Below are 16,354 nucleotides of genomic sequence, written 5' to 3'. Positions count from 1 at the left end.
AAAGAGAATCCATGAATTACAGTTGTACACTAAACATAATATGAAAAATCAAAAACTCGGCATCATTTTGTCCCACTAGAGTCATTTACTANTTTTTTTTTTTTTTTTTTTTTTTTTTTTTTTTTTTTTTTCTGTTTTCAAATTTAAATTGCTCCGCTTCTGAGTGAATTTGGTTAGTTCTGCGTGATTTCTGTTTTGGAATTTTGTGTGTGTATGAACTGTCCTATAAATTTGCGAGCGCTAGCTTCGAATCGTGTCCAATTCCGAGTTTGAGAAGTTTTTAGTGGCGGGATTTTGGCTTTGTGTTCGTGCGGATAGTTATTGGCGTTGGATGTGATTGGGTCAGCTTCTAATTTTCTTTCTTCTTTTTCAAAATTTAGGTATTATCGTTTGGCGGTTTTAGCTCAAAATCATTTTCTTATCTTTTTTGGGCTAGTTATTGGTATGCGTTTCTTTTATTGAGTATGTGTGTAAATTAATTTTTTTTTTGTGCGCGATCTTATTTCTTTTGTTTGCTCCGTGCACATTTTGTTTATCACGTTTCAGATATATTCGAGATGGGGAAATGGGTTGTGTAATTGTTTTTTTGGTTTTATTTGTGCTATCAAGTGTGTAAAAGAAATGCTTTTGTTTCTGATGGTTGGCAACTTTATACTTGCGCATTTTGGGTAATTACTCAAATGGTGTGGCCTCAAAGCTCTTTCTGGTGTAGAAAAAAGAAGGATGCTACTCTTCTTTTATATTATTTTTGTAGCTGTGTCAAATGAAAAAGTTTTTCTGCAGTCCATGATTATTTGTATGTTATATCCATTGTTCTATTTTACTTACCCACTTTCTATGTGTTTAGCAGATAATGGGTCCACCAAGAAAATCAAGAAGCGTGAATAAAAGTTATTCTTATATTAATGATATATCACCTAGCAAGGATGGAGATAGTTCTAGAAGAAGCAATAATCGGGTGAGATTATGGTGTAGTTTATATGTTTTCTATTGAACTGTTGGAGTTGTTTCTATTTTGTGGTTGCTCCGACCTAGGTGCGTTAAAACCAAATGCTATTGATCATTGCTTCTGCCTGGTTAATAAAATGCTGGTGGTGATATCTCTTTTTCACCACATCAAATGTGCCTCATAGTACACTGCAATAATATTCTCTGTTTAGCTTGTAAAGCTGAGAAGTGAAATGGATTGTTGTTGAAATGCAAAAATTTCTGAGACGGTTGAGTTGAGATATCAAGGATAATGGCAGCATTATTTCTTACAACAAATTCCGCTTGGCTCCTTGCATAACTTTCTGTTCTCATGTCTTATTTTTTCCCCTGTAGTTTGTAATTTCAGTTGAGTTAGATTTAGTGCATGCAGCATTTAGATATCTAACAAATTGTGTTTTTTTTCCTACTATTGATAACAATTGTGGTTTTGCTTATGAATCTATAAATCATCAGACTCTTCCCGTTTTGCATCATCTGCAGAAAAGGAAGCTGTCTGGCATGCTTGGGTCTCAATGGAGCCAAGAAGAGCTCATCCGCTTTTATGAAGCTTATCGCAAGTATGGAAAAGATTGGAAAAAGGTCGATTTCTCATATACTTTTGCCTTATTGCCATTAATTTGTTACCTCAAAATGCCTTTATTAAAAATGAGATCATATTTATTAATAAGTTTCATAATTGATTTCTGAGTTACTACAAAATCATGAGGAAAGTCGTGCTGGCATGATTCTTCTTGTGGATTAATTAGTGCATGACATACGTTTTTGGGCACTAATCTGTTCATTGCTGACAGCTTGTTTTTCCGTTTTGTGTGGTTATAGGTGTCCGTTGCTGTGCGAAACAGATCTTTTGAAATGGTGGAGGCTCTTTATACTATGAATAGGGTAATTTTGTGATAACACAATATCTTTCCCAGTAAAAATTGCGGCAATTTTGTCATCTCACAACTTTCTCCAAATATCCTGCTTCCAGCCTGTTGTCATCTCTCAAAATTCTCACTGCCCCACTATTTCATATATTAAAGACTCTTGTTTTTCCTATTTAAAGGACATTTTGGGGCCTCGAAAGCACATTCCCACACCAACTATGAGAAAAAAACAGATTTTTCTGAAAAATATTAGCTTTTACAATGCATGCTAGCTAAAAGAACTTGAAGATTTTTTTTTAGACAGAACTTAAAGAGTTTTATGTGAGAACATTTCTGAGTTTGCATTGATGTGAAATCTTGATTGCAAAAACTGAAGCGCTGCCATCTTTTTGACGTAATTTAAAGTGTGATAGCTTGTAGAGTAGTGAATGGGAAAGTCAAGATGATGTTGTACAATAGTGATCATAGACCAAAAACTGATGGGTTGAACTAGAAAATTTCTTGTTAATTCTCTTCTCTGATGAGGCAGAGCAACACATGTTTATGGAGATTAACATTCCTGGTATGATAGCTGATGGTCCTTACATTTTTTTAAGTAGGGGTTCGTAGTTCAAATGTATTTCACTTCATTCACATCATATGCAGATTAAACAAATGCTTTCCATAAGGTTTAAGGTGTTGAATTTCCTTTTCATAAAAAATCACAAATGGGAGTACACGTATCCATTCTTCTGGAATGGTTGTCACATATTTTTAGCTCTCAAATTTCAGGCTTATTTGTCGCTCCCTGAGGGAACTGCTTCTAAAGCTGGGCTTATTGCCATGATGACTGATCACTACAGCAATTTGGTGAGACTTTTTTTTCAACGAGCAAACTTATTGTCATGGTGACTGATTACTACAGCCAAAGTCTCTGCTTTCAAATTTGTGCTTTGAAGTGTTGCTGGTTTCATAAGAGAAATAGTGATGAAATATTGTGCAGAAATAATGCATGTCTGATTTGTCTTTTGTGTGTATACTTTTCTATCCTTCTCTTTTAAAGTGAAACTGATACTTTACATGAATGAATACTACAAAACTAGGAAATATTTTATGAGGATTATGATGATTGGTGGTGAAATTTATCGTATATGCATCCTCATGTGCTGTGTGACATCAAATTCTTATAAGATTGCGTGCTCTTAATTGATCTTTATCGGCGTATTCTGCTCATTGTCTAAGAATTATGTGTGTGGGAAAAATGTGTTACACGAGTGAATTATCATCAAGTTAATTCAATTGCTTTCTAGATATGCTAAGTACCGTTCATAACTGGTCTTGTAAACCTTTGTTTGACAGGCTGGAAGTGACAGTGAACAAGAAAGCAATGATGGAGCCGGATCATCTCGAAAGACTCAGAAGCGTGCTCGTGGAAAAGTCCAGCCAACTATGCCTAAAGTAACCGATGAGAAATTTGTTTGTCATTCTCAGAATGTTGCATCGAATTATGGTTGCTTGTCATTGTTGAAGAAAAAACGAACTGGAGGTATGAATACAGAGATAAATATACAGTTGGCATTGTTTTTGTCTTCTTTAGTTCAACCACCAAGGCATGAGAGAAGGCACACATAAAATAAATATTTGTAGGATTTTGAGTTTAATCTTACTGATACAGTTGCATGCTAGTATGGATCATTGATTTGTACATATAAGCATCAGATTTCCTGCGAATTTTTAAATAATTTGAGATGTTCTGCTGGCCCATGTTATTACAGTTGGAATAGAGCTTAATCGTTCTTCCTTCAATTGCCTTTTTTCTCCTTGAAATTTAATAAAGAAGAGCTCACATATTTCCTTTCTTTCTATGGTCTTTCAAGCTATAACAAGCATATGGTATTCTAATGATGTAACCATTGAGTTTATTTCAGGAACTCGACCTCGTCCTGTTGGAAAAAGGACACCTAGGTTCCCTGTTTCATTTTCATGTGAAAATGACATTGGGGAAAAGTACCTTTCTCCTACCAGGCAAGGCTTCAAAATAAAAGCTAATGCTGATGATGATGAAGTTGCTCATGAAATAGCCATAGCTCTGGCAGAGGCATCACAGAGAGGTGGTTCTCCCCAGGTTTCTCGAACACCAAGTAGAAGAACTGAGAGTGTTATGTCATCACCTATTAGGAGTGCTCAGAGAAAGGTAATAGTTTGACCTTTTGCACGGAAGAAATAATTATTTAGTCCAGTTTAAAGACCTACTATTGGTTACAGCATTCTGTAGGAGAAATGCCTGATGCCAAGATTTGGGGTGAGGATATGGATGAAGAAGATTTAGAAGGAAGCACAGAAGGTGACACTGGAGAGCTGTTTAAGCATAAACATTCTATGATGGAAACTGGAAGTATTCATACTGCAAGACAGCAGGAGAGAAATCTTGTGGGGAAAAAGTTTGAAGCTGATGGCAATAATGAGAATAACTTGGAGGACATCAAGGAAGAATGCAGTGGAACAGAGGAAGGTTTAAGATTAGGTGAAATGAAAGGAAAGTTTGATGTAGAGGTTACCGATGGTAAGATCTTAAGGTCTTCTCTACCGAGTCAGAGGAAAAAGAGTAAAAAGGTTCTTTTCAAAAGAGGTACTTAACTTTTTATGAACATTTTGAAATGTTATAAATATACGTAATTATGCCTATGTCATATGAATGAGGAATTTGCAGACTTAGATGCTTCAAAGACATCAAGATTCTAGATCAGACTTGCTTTATGATGTAGTTCTATTGTTTTATTTTTGTTTAGATTTCCTCTGAGCTTTTAATCATTTTATTTTGCGCCAGCCCTTTACGTTTACAGACCTAAGATATATCTAACCTGTGCAGAGGATGAAGGTGCTGCCTTTGATGCTCTGAAAGCTCTGGCTGATTTGTCGCTGATGATGCCAACAGCAAACGAAGATGGTGAGGAAGCTATGATCATTTTCCTGTTAAAAATAATTATGAGGGGAATGGGATTGGCTGTCTGTAACTCGGTTCAGTTGGTTGCTTTCTAGTGCCTTGTTTTAAATTGTATAATCCTTTGGGTCATTAATAAAGAGTTCTTACTTTGTGGTTTATCCATGTATTGATACTGTTAGAACACATACAACCATTATTCCATACTCGAGAGGAGCAGGTAACTCAGTGTTGTTGCATACCTTATTTTTAAAGAAGAATATGCTTTTATACGGTGTCCAGTGGGTTTAATATTTTATTTCTTTATCCACATGTTAAACATGTTATAAAGTGGTGAAAACGATCTATTGGTTCAAGTGATAAGGGGTTCGATTGTTGTTAAGCAAGGTCCCGGTTCCGACTATTTGAATGAAGAATGTAGGTTCTGGTAAAGTATTTCTCATAATGGGCCAATTCTAATTGGCTCTGGATTAGGGACAAAATAATGAAAAAGAAAAAAGAGGTGAAACTTAAATAACGTGTGGATTTTTCTGATTCTTTTTTGGGAAAATTGTACAGAATCAAGATGTTTCCATAAGATTTAGTATTCAGTATGCGAGTTTGATCTCTCTTAGTAAAAGCATTAGATGAATTCCAAGTCATCTACACTAGCATGCTCAATTGCCTCTTTACCTGCCATAATTAGTTCAAAATTTTCCATCAGAGTCAATCATGCCATTTAAAGATGAAGATGGTGATCATTTTGATGAATCCGGTTTGTTAGAAGCTCGGCCGGCAAACCAGCAAAAAGAGAAACGTAGATCGTCTGGTGTTAGGATGAAAGGGTATAAACCAAGTCTTGGAGTTGCTTCTAGTAAAACAACAAAACCTGGAAAAGTCTCAGTTTATAATGAGAGTTCTGTTCCTGAAGAAGATCAAGATATTAGTCGGCTTGTCACCAAAAGTGTCAGAAAAAAACAAAGGATGCAGACGTCTAAGGTTAGATAGACACAATTTTACAGTTCTTAAGCTGTAAATTAGATTCTGGTACAGTTGGTTTACACAAGTTCATTTTCAGATTGAGAAAATTGATGCTTATTCTGATATGCATCTGTGTGAATCGTCAGGAATCGAGGTACTTGTCTTTTGCTATATGATTTCGTTCTTTATGTAATGTTACTTAGCATTCATCTTCTTTTAAGAAGCGGTAGGGCTTTTAACTTCCTTTTATTGATTTTTAGTGGTTTTTGGTGTTCTGTATGCTGCTACAACTTCTATTATTGGTCAGAACTATGTTTTTTTTTTTTTATCATGGATGCTGCAACGACTTGTAGCATTGGTTTGAACTCTTCCTTATGACTTGTCCCATTAATACTTTATTGATCTCAAATGGTATCTTCTTTTTGTTTAGGCTCAAGATGCGGGAAAGAAGTCAGCGAGTAAGAGTAAGAAAACTTCACATAGCAGTTCACCAAACTTGATGAAAATATCTGAAAATTCTTCTGGTGCTGTTCTACGGAAAGAAGGGAGTGATTCAGCTCAATCAGCCATACATGATCCTCTTGCTAACCAGGTTAACTTGGCCACAAAAGTTAGGAGCAGGCGTAAGATGAACCTCAAAAAACCACAGGCTCAAAATGATTTGAAATTTTGTGATAAAATTCAAAGTGATCACAGTAATACATATTTGGCTTCACTTCACGACAAAGCAAATCTTAAGGTTTGGTATTTTCCAGTATATTACAGATGGAAAGTAGATAGCTGGACTATACTTTACCCATGAATTTTCTGACGTAACACAGGGAAAACTATCTAATTGCTTGGTAAATTCACGTCTAAGGAGATGGTGTGCATGTGAATGGCTTTACAGTGCCATTGATTCTCCTTGGTTTGCGAAAAGGGAGTTTGTTGAATATTTGTATCATGTTGGATTGGGTCATGTTCCAAGATTAACTCGTGCAGAGTGGGGCGTCATTAGAAGGTAATGTTTTGGTCTTTGGTTGTGTAAATTTATCTTTTCGATTATCTGGTGTTTGGACCTTTATGTACAGCAAGCATGTTAACATTGGATAAATATTGACTGCTATGTTAATACAGTTCTCTTGGTAGACCACGGCGATTTTCAGAGCAGTTCCTGAAGGAAGAGAAGGAGAAGCTTAATCAATACAGGGATTCTGTAAGAAAACACTACACTGAACTTCGTGAAGGTGTCAGGGAAGGACTGCCGACAGATCTTGCAAGGCCTTTGTCAGTAGGGCAGCGTGTTATAGCTATCCATCCAAAAACGAGGGAGATTCACGACGGAAGTGTGCTAACTGTCGATCACTGTAGGTGCCGGGTTCAATTTGACCGTCATGATCTGGGGGTTGAATTCGTCACGGTAACCCGCTTTTCTTGTGTGGCACTGATTTCATTTTATGTCTAACCCTGAAGTTGCAATGTCACAAGAAGTATAAATTCATATAAATTTATTAGAGGTCTTGAAGTGATGATGTTGGCCTTGTAAGCAGTCGTTATGACAGTGCTTCTTGTAGAAATTACCATGACATCTTCTTTGTGAAGTAATAATTGCTAATGAAATTCCTTGTTATTTGTTATACTTTTACTTTCTCTAATTTGCAAATAATAAATGGTCACTTTGGCATGCTTCTCATGTATGCATATGAAAATGTTAAAAAACTAAAATCAAGCAGAATTTCAAAAGGCGTGATCTTCAAATTCTTATATCCTTTATCTTATGTCCTTCCTTTTGTTTTGGCAGGATATTGACTGCATGCCTTTATATCCTTTTGAGAATATGCCTGCTATGCTAGGGCGACATACAGTTGCTGCTGATAAGTTTCTTGAAAATTTCAATGAATTACAAATAAATGGGCGATCAAAAGAATACATGAAGCTTTCTTCCAGTGACATTCTTGAAAGCAGTGATGGTCTCTCTCAATTGTCTCCATTTGCTGATCTTTCCAATTCACTGAAGCCGACTAAGGCATGAATCTCTCCAACTATTCAAATAAATTATTTGCTCATAAGTTCGATTCTACATTAACTTGTTCACCTATTAGTACCTGGATTGATTGAAACCTTGACAAAAAGCATGATTATGAACTATATATAATTGGAGTATCCCAAGTATGGCTCACCATATGGTGCTGAATTTTAAATTTATGTTTTCATACGGTCTAATTAGTAATTACTATGAATAAAAGATACAATTTTCTGGAAGAAAAACGTATATGAAATGGACTATTGGAGAACTGTTCATTTCGAGCGCATGTCAATTTCTGAAGTAATTATCTCTGTATTAGCATTTTGGCTCATGTATAACTTTCTATCTTCAGTGTGAAATATGTTGTCAGCTATGCAATCTTCCAAACTGTTTACCTTTTTACTATTGCCACAGATAGTCATCTCATTACAAGCCTAAATGTCTGAAATGAAATTTATATTTTCCAGGTAGCTTCTGCAAAGGCTAATGCGCAGTCAAAGATTGGACCTGGTGAAACTGCCTCTTACCAACAGACAGCTCAATATCAGCTTAATACAGTTGCTCCGAACCAGGCAAAGGAAGCTGACATTGAAGCTCTTGCTGAACTGACTCGTGCTCTTGATAAGAAGGTCAATATTACCAACTGCTAATCTGTCGTACATGTTGTTTTCCGCTCATCAACACTTTTTCCTTAAAATGTTCAAGAGAAGAAGTTTACCACCATAGTTTGCTAATTTATTGGTGTAACCTACTGCTTGTCTTTGGGCGTTGAATGGGTTTGAATATTTAATTTATTCATTAGAACTTCAACGGAATCAATTGGGCCTTGTAGCTTACCCATAATTGTTGTGCATGTTGAGTCATCTTTTTAACCATGACATGTAGGAAGGAACAGTTCTTGAGTTAAGGAACATGAACGATGATGTGTTAAAACATCAAAAAGATGATGTCTCTTTGAAGGACTCAGAGTCGTTCCAAAAGCAATATGCTGCAGTGCTTGTACAGTTGAATGAAGCCAATGAACAGGTACATCGTTGTCTCCCTTCAGCTGAAAAAAGTTTGTGTTTTGCTTTAATTTGTGAGCTCGGTGCATTCAAACTATTGTTCAACCACATATTTTATTCGGCAGGTTTCTTCAGCTTTACATCGCTTGAGACTACGCAACACATATCAAGGAAGCAGTCCGATTAAGTTTACAAAGCCTGTCCCCTGCTTGGATGATTCTGTTGACCGTTCTGCATGCCAACATCACGGAGCTGGATCGCAAGTGAATGAAATCATTGATAGCTCCAAGACCAAAGCTCGTATCTTGGTAGATGCAGCTATGCAGGTGTCCAAATACATATGTACTTTGAGTAATGTGATTTTTTGAAGCATTTCACCTTGAGACACCACCATGCAACTCTTTTTTTTTTGGGTACAGCAACATTTTTACTTTAAATTTGATTTCATCACATTGTGGTCCAAAATTAGTTTTCCTCATATGGCTCAAGTATTATCTATCTCATTAAGTTGGCAGAAGTAGAAGTATTTACGTTGTTAGTGTTGAATCATATTTGTCTACTTGAAATAGTTTTTTAATCTTTCATTGAAAGATACCACAGTTTAGACTAGTGATTCATCTTGACGAACGGATTAGTAGTTCTGTGGTAGTTTATTTATTATAGACTTATCTTTTTTTCCGGTTATATCATACTCTTTAGGCGCTGTCATCTCTGCAAGTTAAAGAAGACTCCTTCGAGAAAATCGAGGAAGCTATTGATTATGTAAACGACCATCTTCCATCCGATGAGTCCTGCATTTCCTCGGTAAGGTCCTCCATATTTACATATTTGTTCTGTTTCTCCATCTAGTGAAGGATCTATTGAATTCTTGAATTTCATACTTGGCGCAGACACCTGATTCAAAAGTGGCAAATTCTTTGGACATTGAGGCACAAATTCCTTCGGAATTGATCACCCGATGCATAGCTACTTTACTTATGATACAGGTGAAATACATTGCGACCCATTTTCATCTGGTGAACTGAAAACCTCTCTCTCCATACGTGCTGATAGTAGCTATTATTTATTATTATTGCAGAAGTGTACCGAAAGACAATCCCCTCCAGAAGATGTAGCGAAAATACTAGATTCTGCTGTCACGATCTTACGGCCCTGCAGTTCGCAAAATCTCCCAATCTATGATGAAATACAGAAGTGCATGGGTATCATCAAGAACCAAATATTGGCACTAATGCCAACTGTGACACAATCCTAGTGATATCAAATTGGTGTCATTTATGGTATCTGGTGAATCTGCCTTGTAGATAATTTAGTCGATCTCATTTTGGTTCTGAATTGTATCTGCTGTTTTTAGCCTCTCTGGCTGTATTAAAGGATTGATGCTTGTAGAACATCATATCGTTTGTATGAATATGAACTTTTTATGGTATCAATAAATCAGATTCTGATTCTGGTACAATAGTCTAGAATGTAACATTAAGTAAACATTGTGCTAGCGTCATGTACTCTTTACGTTTAGTCTTCGACTTATATAGAGATGGGGATGGTATTACGACTTGTACATTCATAATACACACCATTTGGTAATTTCCGTCCTAGTAGAAAACGGATTCCTTGATACGGGATAAGAATCTGATATTTGAAAGAAAGAAATCAAAATAATTCCAGTATTAAGGATTTTAAAAAACTCATCGATGCTAAAAAAAATCTCTTAAATTTCTACTTGTGAAAATCAATGCCTAAGTAAGAATATGAAACGTGATCTATTCAATTATATTTCTAAATTTAGATTTAACTAATTACAATTTGATTTTGAATAGCCCTCTGAATGATCTATACATCTTTTGAGTTCTAATATAACGATCAAGTGTTTAATTCGAAAAACAACTTCATGAAATTGGTAAAACCAGAAGAAAAGTGGCAGTGAGCCCGCATAGATCGTTCTGTTTCCACTCACTTAGTTCAGGATTAGAAGGATACAACACGATAAACTATACCACCCAATTCTAGTTCTTAGAAGCAAAAGAATGGCAAGCTAGTTGACAAACCTAATTACATAAGAGGATCACAGTTTCAACATCTAAAGAATCTCTGAGAAATTGCCGATCCCAAATGCGAAGGATATCATGATTTCACCTTCTTTTAAAGTACTTTTGATGTACTACAAGTATATTCCTCCAACTTCTGCAAAAGAGAGGACATTTCACACCAAGCAAAAGAAAAGACTACAAATAATATCAGCTATTCCAAATGAAAGCCAACAAGAAGTAACCTTTCTCTTTTTCTTTTTCTTTTTCTTCTTCTGCTTGAGTTTCTTTGATAAAAAGGTTTTCCCATCATCAATTTTCTCTTCAGTATTTGAGTCCTGTCAAATTGCGATCAATAGTAGTGGACACTAACAATCTGTTATAGAGATACAGAAAGGTCATATTGAAACGAAACTTCTAGAATTAAGACAGTAGATTCACCACACCTTAATATCTTCAAAAGTATTGACGTGATGAATTATTCTTCCTGAAGTGAATGCTCCACCTAAAACAATCACAAGGTAGAAGAACAAGAGTTAGCTGGTTAATATCATGTAGTCATACACTCCCTTTATCTTTAGTTATCAGGGTGCTAAAAGGTTACAACAGCAGCAAAGCTCACTTTTCATCATATTTACACTAAAATAGTTCCCAAGAATCTTTTAAATATTGTGTTGTGTAATTCGGGAAGAAAGAGGGTATTGTCTAAAAGAAAATCTATGGTATGAATAGGACACTGTTCCAAATACGACTCCAGAGAACAAAAAGTGATGTACAAATCTCAAATGGAGGAAGTAGGGTAGCGCTTACAATCAATTACAACTATATGGCATTCATCAAGGATAGTAATTTGCTGTTCACTTTTACAACTGCCTTCTGCTAGCGTTCTTGTTAGTTGTCACACATCGGTTGAATAAAATACCTGGGAGTTGTACATATGGTCTTGGACAATCCTCCCCCCTTGAGCTAGCTTTTGGGGTTGAGTTAGGTCAAAGTTCCAATCTTAACATGGTACACAGCCCAGGTTCCACCGTTATGTGTTGGACTGCCTATAGTTAGGCCACCCGTTCTGCCCATAATTGGGTCATTTGTAAATTCCACGCTCCAGATGTTCATTCCTGGGCGTGAGGGAGGTGTGTTAGTTGTCCCACATCGGTTGGATAAAATACCTGGGAGTTGTATATATGGTCTTGGACAATCCTCCCCCTTGAGCTAACTTTTGGGGTTGAGTTAGGTCAAAGTTCCAATCTTAACAGTTCTTTACATCATGACATCATACAAATAGTCAATATTATCCCCCATTAACTACTGCTCCACAAGTATTTACATATGTTGCGGATAAACTTTCACAGGTTTTAGCACATCATCTGGTAAGCAAAGGACTGAGCGAGGTATAAAACAAGAATGAAAATGATAAGTCTAAAATATTAAGCATAGGTGCAAGCGAAGCAGATAGAAAATGTACTCCAAAGAGCAAGATGGATCGAATAAGGTGATGAACACATGAACACAGGGTGCTCTCATCAATAATTGAAATTTAGCTGACATGAGTATTTCCCATACCAATATTCCTTTTCCTCACAAATCACAATAAACATAGACATTCCAAAAAAGACAATATACATTTAAAACACTCCACAAAGTCAAACCCATAACGGAAGCAAATCCATTTTTCTCAAAAAAGGTAAAAATAGCACCAAAAGGAAAGAGAACATAGACAAAGATGCAAATTTTAGATAAGCAAAACACTGAAGGTTTTAATTTAAAGAATATAAACATTACATACTTAATTGAACAGTTTGTTTAGCATTTTTGACCGCCAATTCGACCAATTTGGGATTGACTGAAGCCAAGCCATTTGGCTCCTGAAGTTTTCTTTCAAGAAATTTAGCCAAAGCAGCTGCCTTGTTTGTCTTCATTGGCCCCCCAGGATGAGCCTCTCTAACAACATAATTGTGAACAAACAAATATAAGAATTAACGGACAAATACCAAATTTTATGAAAGTCGAATTACTAATGAGTCAAGAAGATGCACGTTTTATACAAAATGCGTAGAAACAGATGTGGCGTATGAACCTGGGGTGGCTACGGTTCGACGGCGGAGCAGAAGGAAGAGGAGCGAATTTGCTTCCTCTCAGTGCCCTTTTCTCTTCTTCTGTTAAGTCTTCCATCTCCATCTCTCTCACTCGATGCAGACACGCGCAGGCACACACAAACACACACACACACGCGTATTACCGGGGGCGCTTTTCTATCCCAATAGTTTGCTTATTGATTCATAATGGTCCTTGGGTTTTTCGAAATTCCACTTTGACCTCTTATATATTTTTCCTTATCTAAAAAAATTAATTTCAATTTTGCTTCAACGGGTGTAGGGTTGTTCGTGCTTCTTAAATCCCCCAATCCAAGAGAATCGTTTTCTTTTTTTCTTACACGTTTTTATCCGCAGTTCAGAATGCTGCCATCATGAAGTATTTTTTTTTAAAACTTTGATCAATTATTTTTTTTAAAAAAATGATATTTTCATGTGTATTTCATTCGATTATTTTACAAATCACCCGATCTCTATCCGTTGAAGGTCGTTCGCTTTGTCCACTCGCCATGCGGGAGCATTAAGATACGAATGTTTCTTATTTTACAACAACGAAAGTGTTTTTTCACTCTTTCATATACTAGGAGATTTCATAAACATGAATCTTTCGATTAATTTGGCTCTCAAGATCAATTACTTTGTAAATTCTCATAGCTTATTTTATTAATATAATGAGTTTATCCTCTCTTCTTTATTCATAGTCAAAAAATAGCAGGCAGCTAATAAACTCTGCTAGCGAGTGCGAAAGAATCATGTTATACTATAGACGATAACAAATTTACCTCGAGTTTGAGTCCACTGCTTTGGTGATCCGACTGAACGAATTTTGTGACGCGACTTGTGTAGTGAGGAGCTTTCCGCAGCGAATCCCATTCCCAGCTAAACCAAGGTGGTAGCCTAATCAAAAAAGTTGAGGTTGTCCCTAAGCCCATCTTTTTATAAGTCTTCCATTGAAGAAGAGGAGCGGACTTGCGTCTAGAAGAGAAAACCGGCTAAGCCGATGGGAAAGGTATAATCACGTATTAGAACTTTTATATTATGAAAATCACATGTGTTAGTTTATTGTTGCTCTGATAAAAAAAACATTACCAAACATATCTCTAGAAAAATCAGAAGTAGTCAGAGCTAGGAATGATGCTCCTGATTTACTTGCTTACTTCCGACGAAGATTTTGAAATGATTTCTTAGAATGCACTATTGATCTAATCCAGTCTCACAGACAAACTGATAATGACATTCCAAGGAATGGGAATTTCGAAATTATCGAATTCCCCAAAGTTTGCTTCGTTTCATCCATCACATGTCCATCATCATCATCCAAAATTCACAAATCCAGATCAAGAAATGCAAGTGGAAACTCATGTACAACAAATTCTCATAAAAAAGTTTGGGTTCTCTCAATAAAGGGCAGTAATAGCTTGCAAGAAAGTCAAATTCAGAAGCTCTGAAATCCTAGATTCAGTCATTGCATTTTTCAAGAAAAATAATTTTAGTGATTCTCAGATATCTTGTGTCGTTAGAAAATCTCCTCGTAGTCTTTAAGTTGAAGCCTGAGAGTAAACTTTTGTCCAAGATTCAATTTTTCCATTCTTTAGGCATATCTAGTACTGACACTGCTGCGATTGTAACTTCTGGTGGAAGCTACTTGTTAGAAGCTTGGAAAACCAAATTATCCCATCGTTTGAATTTATCAAGAGTTTTCTGAAATCGTGTTATGTAAAGAACAATGGAATTGACAATTAACAAAGTGTGATCAAAATGAACACTGATTTCCCAAGAACACAGCAGATGGTCCAGAATTATGCAGAAAGTAAAGCAAACACGGATCGTTTACGTGGTTCGATCAATATTGATCTACATCCACGGAAAAAAGGCCATTTCATTGAACAATTGATCAAGTTTACATCAACAGAATACAATCTTGGTTCTAGCCACTTGAATTCAATCCTATCAAACAATGATACCTCAAAAATTCCTTAGATATCAGAACATGTTCTCTTGAGCCATGATTCTATAGATTACATCTGTTTTCTTCTGGATTTCTTGGCTTGATCACGGTGAATCGAGAGCTGGCCAATAGATCTACAAGTCTGTTTGTGAATTAGAAGGCAAAGAATGAGTTCTATTCTGTAACCGACTCACATCAAACCGATATAATCACCAAATATCCATTGCCTTTCTTGAAAACTGATTTTGCCATTTACCCCAGAAACTTATGGCATTTACAATTTTGTCCTCGCTAATTTGCAAGTCAATATTACATATCTTTACCTTGAATGACAATTAACTTCAACACCATAACTCCCTTTCCATGAAGCCCTTAAGGAATTCAAATTTCCAGAACATTAACTAAACTCAGACAATGACTGAACTTGGCTGTTGGCAAAGATTTTGTGAGCATGTCTTTTAGGTTTTTTGCAGTATGTATCTTCACCACAGTCACTAGTTCCTTGTAGATTATGTCCATCACAAAATGTAACTTCACATCAACATATTTGGACCTTTCATGAAAAACTTTGTGTTTTGTCAAGTGTATTGTGTTTTGTAATCACAATAGACTTTAACACCTTCCTGTTTCATTCCCAACTCTGCAACGATATTCCCTTTAACCACATAGCCTCCGTCATCGTCTCTGGAACAACAATATACTCTACCTTTATGATAGAAAGGGCCACAACTGACTGCTGGTTTGACTTCCAACTTATGGCTATACCAAACATAGTGAATGCATACCCCTGTCAAGGACTTCCTCGTGTCAATGCTTCCAGCAAAGTCCAAATCTACATATCCAATTAGTTGATCTTCCTTGTTTTCTTGCCTTTTGAACATTAATACAAGTCCAGCTGAACCTTTTATGTATCTTAATGCCCACTTCGAGGCTTCCCAATGGTTTCTACCTGGATTTGACATGAATTTGGTCACAAGACTTATTGCATGAGCCAAGTCTAGTCTGCTACAAACCATGACATACGTTATACTTCCAACACCACTTGCATATGGAATTATTCCCGTTTCTTCCTTCTCATCATCACTTGCAGGTGCTTGGCTTACTAAGAGTTGGAAATGCTGTCCAAGTGGAGTTGCTACTTGTTTTGACTCATGCATATTGAACATGTGAAGTACTTTATCAAGATATGATCTTTGTGAGAGAACAACTCTCTTTGTTATGTTTCTTATAATTTCTACACACTAGATCCTCTTAGCACTTCTCGTATCCTTCATTTCTAATTCGTTACTCAAGACTGCTTGATGCTTTGAATCTCAGCCTTACTATGACTAGCCACTAGCATGTCATCTGCATACAAAAGCAAAAGCAAGTAGGCCAATACTTTGGAATTCTCTCTTAGCTATCATGGCTGCACCTTGTTAAGTTCACCTTCAAAATAAACTCATCGAAACATTTATGCCATTGTCTTGGACTTTGTTTTAGTCCATAGAAGGATTTTTTAAATAGACAAACTTTATTATCCATTTCCTGGTGTAATGAAC

General features: G+C 36.2%; 2 protein-coding genes across 4 annotated transcripts; one reads left to right on the top strand and one right to left on the bottom strand.

The window, feature by feature from the left end:
* Window positions 1-827: 827 nt before the first annotated feature.
* LOC140962567 (protein ALWAYS EARLY 3-like) lies at window positions 828-10,315 on the top strand. 2 transcript variants are annotated; one of them, XR_012172585.1, is made up of 20 exons: window positions 828-958; window positions 1,471-1,569; window positions 1,810-1,872; window positions 2,628-2,705; window positions 3,195-3,381; window positions 3,764-4,029; window positions 4,101-4,464; window positions 4,705-4,782; window positions 5,480-5,754; window positions 5,834-5,890; window positions 6,167-6,475; window positions 6,558-6,736; window positions 6,853-7,135; window positions 7,517-7,741; window positions 8,209-8,370; window positions 8,627-8,767; window positions 8,871-9,096; window positions 9,445-9,549; window positions 9,636-9,731; window positions 9,824-9,966. XR_012172585.1 is itself a non-coding variant. In XM_073421522.1 (20 exons), the coding sequence occupies exons 1-20, from the start codon at window positions 854-856 to the stop codon at window positions 9,998-10,000; spliced, it is 3,450 nt and encodes a 1,149-aa protein (XP_073277623.1). In that variant the 5' UTR covers window positions 828-853; the 3' UTR covers window positions 10,001-10,315. The 2 variants fall into 2 exon arrangements, 1 of the variants encoding a protein (XP_073277623.1); XM_073421522.1 differs by having other exon boundaries at window positions 8,871-9,071; window positions 9,824-10,315.
* A 287-nt stretch (window positions 10,316-10,602) lies between these two features.
* LOC140962597 (uncharacterized) lies at window positions 10,603-13,071 on the bottom strand. Of its 2 annotated transcripts, none has more exons than XM_073421550.1 (5): window positions 12,850-13,071; window positions 12,559-12,713; window positions 11,219-11,277; window positions 11,018-11,110; window positions 10,603-10,929 (listed from the first exon to the last, which is right to left on the bottom strand). In XM_073421550.1, the coding sequence occupies exons 1-5, from the start codon at window positions 12,948-12,950 to the stop codon at window positions 10,888-10,890; spliced, it is 450 nt and encodes a 149-aa protein (XP_073277651.1). In that variant the 5' UTR covers window positions 12,951-13,071; the 3' UTR covers window positions 10,603-10,887. The 2 variants fall into 2 exon arrangements, with proteins under 2 accessions (XP_073277651.1, XP_073277655.1); XM_073421554.1 differs by having other exon boundaries at window positions 10,603-10,931; window positions 11,026-11,110.
* Window positions 13,072-16,354: the final 3,283 nt, after the last annotated feature.

The sequence above is a fragment of the Primulina huaijiensis genome, chromosome 2 (assembly GCF_012295235.1).
Source record: "Primulina huaijiensis isolate GDHJ02 chromosome 2, ASM1229523v2, whole genome shotgun sequence".
NCBI lineage: Eukaryota > Viridiplantae > Streptophyta > Magnoliopsida > Lamiales > Gesneriaceae > Primulina > Primulina huaijiensis.
Note: the sequence above shows the minus strand (reverse complement) of the source record. Positions and strands in the feature narration are given on the sequence as shown.